An 8,382-nucleotide genomic window follows, 5' to 3' on the forward strand; every position below is an offset into this window, starting at 1 on the left:
GGACTGGGAACTTGATTTGTGACCCACGCTATATCTAGAGGGATGAGGAGAATGTGAGGATGAGGAGATAAGGAATATTTGCTGGGCTAGACCCTACAAATTTGGTTTGGTTATATAAATTTATTATAATCTACCTTTGATGAAAAAATGTATCTGGTTCGTTTTATGGTTGAGTCTTTATAGAATATTAAAATATCATCTATAAATAAGCATAATTTTTCTATTTCTTTTCTGGTTGATACATTTTATTTCTTCCTGTCTCCTAATATATTCTTAGTTCTTTGAGAACTTACAATGTGTTTGGTCATTATTACCTCCTTCCCAAATCCTTTCAGATTCACACCCCCCTTCCTTATTCCTCCTTTCTTAACCCATCTTGGATGTGTGACCTTCCACTAGGGCATGGTCTAAACTTTTGGAGAAAACTTAATCTCCCTATCTCAGTAGCTAACAGTAGTTTTTTTTTTTTTTTTTTTTTTTTTTTTTTTTTTTTGGCTAGGGCTGGAATTTTATGCCTAGTTTTTCCTCCATGTGTTGATGTGATCTATTTGGGCTTGCCTAAATAATACATCATATAAATAGACTAAAAGACATGGTTCACATGATCATCTTATTACGTGCATAAAAGGCCTTTGACATAATTCAGCATCCATTCATGATAAAAGTCCTGGAGAAGCTAGGAATATGGTAGACCTATTTCAACATAATAAAGTCAATATATAAAAAGCACATAATCAGCTTGATCCTAAACAGAAAATGACACAAAACACTTCTATTAAAATCAAGAGTAAGATAAAGGTGTCCACTTTATCTCATCTACTCAACATATTAATAGATATCTTAGCTAGAGCAATAAGAAAAGTGAAGGAAATATAAATAGGTAATTAGGAAGTCAAAGTATATTTATTTATAGATGATGTATTTCTGTACAAAAAGACTCCACCAGGAAACTCTTATAGCTGATTAATCAAAGTACCAAGATATAAAAATCACACAGAAAAATCAGTATATTTCCTATATACAAATGATAAACATGCTAAAAAATATTAAAAGAAATATACAATTTACAATTGCCTCAAAAAGATAAAACAGTTTAAAGTAAATTAACTAAGGAAAGACTCCTTTGACAAAAACTTTAAAGCATGTTAGAAAGAAATTGAAGATGATACTAGAAGATGAGGAAACCAAAAGATTGATAGGATTAGTTTTGCAAAACTGGCTATCCTAACAAAAGCAACCTCCAGATATAACACAATCCCCCTCCCAAAAAAATTCAGTACAGAAATTCCATAAAAACAAACACAAAACCAGAAGCCAAAATATATATGCAAAGGACCTATAAGGTATCAAAACATTGCTCTGACAAAACATTGAGACAAAAAAGCAAAGCAAAGCAACCCTGAGGATTCCACTGAGCTTGTTTTCTGTTAGTCAATTATACTATATGAAAAAAAAATGGGCCAGCCTTGTCTACAGAGTGAGTTCCAGGACAGCCAGGACTACACAGAGAAACCCTGTCTCGAAAAACCAAAAAAAAAGAAAATGTTTTTCAATACTAGAAAAAATAAATTTAAAAATTCCAACATAGTTTTTCATAGAAATTGACATTACAGTCTTCAGTTTAATATGAAAATACAAATGATCCAGGATAACTAAGATAATCCTGAAAAAAAAAAAAAAGTTGCTGGAGGTATAATCATCACAGATTCTAAGTTATATTACAAAACCACAGTAATAAAAATTGCATGATACTGTCATAAAAGCAGATTCATTGACTAATGAAGTAAAATTAAGTACCTGTATATAAACCCATACTCCTATAGCCACTTGATTTTTTTATGAAGATACAAACAATATATATATATTGTAAAGATGGCAGCATCTTGAATAAGTGGTGCTAGTCAAACTGGATAGCTATATAAACAAGAATAAAATTAGATCCTAAGCTCTCACCCTGAACAAATCTCAACGTCAAATATATTAAGGACCTTTACATAAGATCTTATATTGTGACTTTTACAGAGGAGAAAGTAGGGAATGGGCTTGAACTTATAGACATAAGAAAGGTCTTTCTGAACAGGACTCTAGTAGCATAGGCATGAAGACCAATAATTGACAGATAGGACCACATGAAACTAAAAAGCTTCTTTACAGCAAAGAACATGATCACTTGAATAGAGGAAAACTGCAAAATGAAAAAAAGTCTTTATCAACTGTACATGTAACAGAGAGTTAATATATAGAATATATTGTTAGAGATGAGAGAAAGGGAGGGCAGATTTGAAAACATGATTATTCAATGTCCATCAGAAAACAATTATGCCCTCACTGTTCTAGATATCAAGTAAGCAGCAGTTGAGTGTTCAGAAAAGACTTGATACTGAAAATAAAACAACTCTCTCAATGTAAGTCCACAGAGAAAATACATCACAAATCCACATAAAATATTTATGGCACTATGTTATTCTCATGGTATCCACTTTCTTAATAACCCAGGTTCACTGAAAGACTTAGATTCTAAGTATAGGGAATTAAATTCCCCATTCAAGAATAGTCTCCTCCCAAACACGTCTCTTCAGAATACATAATTTTAGAAAAACAATACATATATAAACTCTTTCCATCAAAGGAAATAATTAATTCCTGAGAGAGAAAGAACAATGTCCCTGAACCTTTCAGAAACCTTTGTGACTATCTGTGAAAAGTAAGGTGGAAATGTTTTGTTGCCATTTGAGAAGATTGGTCGTCGTGCATGGTGAGGTGGCTCATATAAAAGCAAACACTTCCTGCAGACTGTGGTTTCCTACTTAATAGGACCAGAACAACATACAAGAATCAGTTCTTTATAGTGTTAAAAGTAAATCTGTTCTGATTCAGAATCTATATTTTTGTGAAATGTTTTAAAGATTAGGCTAGATGGAGACATTTTTACTTTTAAGAATATTTTACTTTGTGTTGTATGGCTTTACATTTTATAACTGATCTACAAAAAATAGCATGTTAATGTGTATAATTTCTTAATAACTGTTTATTTAATATTGAATTGTCAGAATAGTACTTTTCTCAACTGTGTTACATCTCTAATAATAAAACTTACTGATTCCAAAAGGAATTGATTTCAGATGGTTTTTGTTCCCAGTGTCCCTAAGCAGAATTAGGATCAACCTCTAACTACTAAAATGACTAAGGTAAGTGTTTCAATTGTGTTGGTCTTCTCTTTCCACTTTGTATATGGTAAATACTATATCTCAATGCCTTAGCTATATTAATAGCACCTTCTATTTTCAGCCAATTATTCAAACATAGTTCATTAAACATGATCGATCTAGTTTGGCAAATGAAAAATTGAGGTTTAGCAAGACTAAGTAATTTGTAGAATGTAGCTTGTTTTTGCTATAAAATACTTCCTTATTAATAAAGACTAACCATAGAAAGTAAGAAAATATTTAAATATACTTCCTACTCATGAAAGGTATAAATATGAATATTTATATGCATACCACGTTTTAAGAATGAACACAGACAGCCCTCCCAGGGATTGCCACTGTAGATGAGTTTCTGTGTCTTCTGTGAAAGTAGCATTAGAGATGGTTCTTCTTCAGTCTATCACAGCTATCACAGGTTGTCTCTTTAGCTCCTATCAATGATTCTTTCCATCTATTACAAATATACATTTATTAAAAATAAATAAAAATTCCATATGTGTCCAGAACACTGTGGTGTGTGTTTTCATATACATTCCATTAATTCCTCTAACAATTGGTAAAATCATGAGATTAGTTTTACATGGTAAATTAGGAAGCAGGATGCACGATGCCAAGAAATATAACTTAGTAGGAATCAAGACTATAAGCAAATATACTTATAATTCTGTATCTAATATACTTAAGTACTGTGAAAAATTATTAAATATTTTACCAAAGAATAGGGAGACAAGACTTTAAGAGGGCATATTTTACAAACATTCATGGTTATAAAACTTCTCCATGAAACTTCTGGCTGTGTCTAAGGGAGATACTTGCTCAGATTATTTGTTTATTAGAAGATAGAACCTGATTTTAGGATTTAGAGGAAAAATTCTTAACAAGTATAATCTGACCTAATTAGGCTATGACTTTTATTAGCTGTTGCTTTTAGACATGATACTTAATTTCTTTATATGTTTATTACCTCATACATAAAATCAAATACAAAATTATAATAGTATTTATTTGATTTAAGTAGCAAATATTTGTGAAGTATTTAAAACATTCCTATTCAAAAAGATTGAATTCAGATAACTAATTTTTATAGCTTTTCATTTTTAAAATTTATATATTATGATTATTTTTGTGTTGGTGCTGTAATTAGTCTCTGAAATCATTGCCTCATCAGTAAACTGGATAAAATGCAATCAAGCATTTGGATTGTTATCAGAGATGAATGAAACCTTAAAGGCAAAACCTCTACTACTATGCCTTGTACAGAGTATTTACTGAAAGGTAGGTATTTTTAACAATTCTTAAGTTCATTGGACTAGACAATAGACAAAATTGTTTCCCATTGTCATCACCAATGCCTACTTACCCCTATGTCAAATGTTTGTTGGTTTTTTTTGTTTGTTTGTTTGTTTTTTCGAGACAGGGTTTCTCTGTGTAGCCCTGGCTGTCCTGGAACTCACCCTGTAGACCAGGCTGGCCTTGAACTCAGAAATCCGCCTGCCTCTGCTTCCCAAGTGCTGGGATTAAACGAGTGCGCCACCACCACCCGGCTCGCCACCACTGCCCGGCTCCCTATGTCAAATGTTATGAATACCCTACCTCCTGGTATTCTCTTCTCTGGGTTCCACATCATACAAGAGAAGACTATTTAAACATTCTCATTCGCATCTTCATCCACCTACTTCTATTCTCGACTACCTGACCCTGTTTTCTTGTACTCTAGAATAAATATTGAAAGATGTTTTTAAAAACCAAAGTTAGGTATTCAGAGAATAGGGGATTTGGAAAGAGTTCAGAAGTGGTGAATATGATACAAATGTACTATATAAAATAGTCAAAGAACCAATACAATATTATTTTTAAAAGAAGGGGACAAAGAACAGATTCCATAGCTTTGCCTTTGTGGACCTTAAATTCCTCTTCAGTATCCCTTTGCAAATTTAACTGGTTCTATGTGCCCAATCAACTATTTCAAATTAGATGCTTAGCCATCCCAAATGACTTTCTGCCTTGGACTCTGACAGACGGTCTAAAACACAAGTTGAGTTATCTTCAAGATCTAGGAACATTTACTTCCCTCTCAGGAAAAATCCTTTAATAAAATCTCATACCTCATATAGAATTGAAACACTTGTTTTTTCTTTACTTGACCAAGTGTACAATATTTTTTTCAGATAACATAGTTGAGTAACATGCAAACTACATGGAAATTAGGAACAACGTGACAGAATTTGTTCTCCTGGGGCTCACCAGAAACCCAAGCATGCAGAAAATTGTATTTGTTGTATTTGTTGTCATCTACATCATCTCCGTGGTAGGCAATGTGCTCATTGTGGTCACTATCACTGCCAGTCCATCGTTGGGCTCACCTATGTACTTTTTCTTAGCTTATCTCTCTTTCATTGATGCTTGTTATTCCTCTGTCAACACTCCTAAATTGATCATAGACTCACTCCATGAAAAAAAGACCATCCTATTCAATGAATGCATGACCCAAGTCTTTGGGGAACATTTCTTTGGAGGTGCTGAGGGCATCCTGCTTACTGTGATGGCCTATGACCGCTATGTGGCAATCTGCAAGCCCTTACACTACACAACCATCATGAGCAGAAGGGTATGTGGCCTGCTTGTAGGAGTGGTATGGGTGGGAGGTTTTCTTCATGCAACCATACAGATTCTGTTTATATTTAGACTACCTTTCTGTGGCCCAAATGTAATAGATCACTTTATGTGTGATCTGAACCCTTTGCTTAATCTTGCCTGCACTGATACTCACATTCTGGGGCTGTTTGTTGCTGCCAATAGTGGTTTTATTTGTCTGTTAAACTTCCTCCTTCTATTGATCTCCTATGTGGTCATCCTCCGTTCATTAAGAAATCACAGTGCAGAGGGGAGGCGCAAAGCTCTCTCCACCTGTGTCTCCCACATAACAGTGGTTGTATTGTTTTTTGTGCCCTGCATTTTTGTGTACATGAGACCTTCAGCCACTTTGTCTATTGATAAGGCAGTTGCTGTGTTCTACACTATGATAACTCCCTTGTTAAATCCTTTAATCTACACTTTGAGAAATGCTCAGATGAAAGATGCAATTAAGAAAATGTGTAGATAGAAAGATGATATTTCCATCAACAAATAAATGTAACTTAAGTTCAACATTTTAGACAAGTATCAAAAAATGAGTCATCAAAATGACACTGTATTTGAAGCCAGCAAGAATTTTACCCAGGACTTGTACCAGATTAAAATTCTACCAGATTAAACATTAGCTTCACACTAATTTTTAATGTACCAGATTCTACCAGATTAAAAATTAGCTTCACAAACTTCAGTCAATATGTGTTGATGGGCTTTTCTTCACCAAAGAATAATAAAATGTAGTAGTGTTGAAGAATAATCTCTACATTTGTATTGTCTCCATTTTACAGGTGAGATGCAAGACCATAATCATGACCCATTAAACAAACCATGATTGATTTTTCAGGATATTGAAATTTTTGATGATATTATATCACATAATGATGATAAGCAAGTCAGAGAAATAAACTATTTATCATTTTTAGTAAGAAATTTGGGAATATATATATATCTGAAAATAATCATTTATTACTCTTTCTGCCTTTTTATAAATCATATAATCATATTTGATGGCTGTTAATTATCTTGAGCATTGCAATATCTAGTACAGGGCTATAACACCAATGTTCAATTTAATTTATAATAACTAGGTATAAAATTTATCACCACATCTTTTTAAAATTTCATGTAAACTTCAAAAACATTTTCTATTGTTTCTATCACCTATATTACATTGATCCTCCATCCAAAAGGATGGTGGTTTAACAACAAAAGAACATTGACTATCTGGCAGAAATTTCTCTTTATTAGTTATGCAATTATATTCTATAAAGTGCTTGCTAGGTAGAACCAGCAACTTCTAGAAAATAGCACAATATTTAATATATATAATAAATAAGTAATAATTGAATGAAAATATTATGGAAGACAAATGAATTCTACAACATTTAGAGGTGAAATATTGTAAGCTAAGGAATTCTTTCTTACCCTTTGATGATTAAAAGCATAGGGAAAATTCTATTTAGACTACTTAGGGAATGACAAGTTTGTTAGAGTAAAAACAAGGAAAAACTAAAATAGATTCTCCGCATATGCAAAAATTATTTACCTTGAAATTCTCTTGGTTCTCAGTAAAATATCATTAACCTATGATTGTGAGATATTTGGGCTACAACTTTGTACTAGTCATTCTGATTTTTGGCAAAGTCTATTGTGAAAAATTTGTTTAAAATGGTGCTTTATTTACATATGAAGCTATATCAGAATAAAAAAAAAATTCTTCACCATCTTTGTTCCTCATTCATTTAGCAACAATTTTTGAACATAAGTGATGTATCAAGCATGGAGACATTTGCAAAGCATGTGTTTCAACACTAGTAATAGCCTAATTATGAATTCCTTATAAATAGCAAATTGGAGTTGTTTGCGTTTTTGTTATGGTTTGGTTTAGGGTTTGGTTTTTGGTGTTTTGCTTTTTGGGTTTTTGTTTTGTTGTTGTTGTTGTTGTTGTTGTTGTTGTTGTTGTTGTTTTAACTTCTTTTTTATTTAGCTTTTGACCACTTGACTATAGTATGCCTTGATATCATTGTTGGAAGTCATGCTATTAAGTGTACCTTTGACACCTTTGAGCTTTCTGGATCTTGATTTCTATCTTCCTGTAAAGTTTCCTTTAAAAAACAAAAGCAATTCTGGAAATGGACCACATAGGCTATATATAACAATCCAAAAGCTAACATTATATTCAACAGTAAAATGTTGTTTTTTTTCCTTTAAGTCAGGAGTAAAATGAGGATATCACTTTCTCCATTTCTGTTCAACATTAATAATGAAAGGAATCTGGCGAAAAAGGAAATAAAACTAATCTAAATTTTAAAGAGAAAAATTAAATTGCCTGTTGCTGATGATCCTGCAAATTGAAACCCTAAAGATCATACAAAAAAGCAAAAGAATTTATAGCTAATAAATTAAATGTGATTTCAGGTTACAAAATCATCAGACCAAGAATTTCTACACTAAATATAAGTATTGCAAAAAACTAACTTCATTTATAATGACATAAAAAATTAAATATTTAGGAGTAAAATTAATTGGAAAAATGAAATATGTG

At 32.2% G+C, this 8,382-nt stretch overlaps 1 protein-coding gene across 6 annotated transcripts; it reads left to right on the top strand.

Moving 5' to 3' along the window:
- Positions 1-2,622: 2,622 nt before the first annotated feature.
- On the top strand, positions 2,623-7,561 carry LOC117703425 (olfactory receptor 4C46). 6 transcript variants are annotated; one of them, XM_076929160.1, is made up of 4 exons: positions 2,623-2,755; positions 3,140-3,188; positions 4,351-4,481; positions 5,375-7,561. In XM_076929160.1, the coding sequence occupies exon 4, from the start codon at positions 5,404-5,406 to the stop codon at positions 6,307-6,309; it is 906 nt and encodes a 301-aa protein (XP_076785275.1). In that variant the 5' UTR covers positions 2,623-2,755; positions 3,140-3,188; positions 4,351-4,481; positions 5,375-5,403; the 3' UTR covers positions 6,310-7,561. The 6 variants fall into 6 exon arrangements, with proteins under 6 accessions (XP_076785275.1, XP_076785273.1, XP_076785277.1 ...); XM_076929158.1 differs by having other exon boundaries at positions 4,375-4,481; XM_076929162.1 differs by having other exon boundaries at positions 2,652-2,704; positions 4,375-4,481.
- The last annotated feature ends 821 nt before the right edge of the window (positions 7,562-8,382 follow it).

This window comes from Arvicanthis niloticus, chromosome 2 (genome assembly GCF_011762505.2).
Source record: "Arvicanthis niloticus isolate mArvNil1 chromosome 2, mArvNil1.pat.X, whole genome shotgun sequence".
Lineage (NCBI taxonomy): Eukaryota > Metazoa > Chordata > Mammalia > Rodentia > Muridae > Arvicanthis > Arvicanthis niloticus.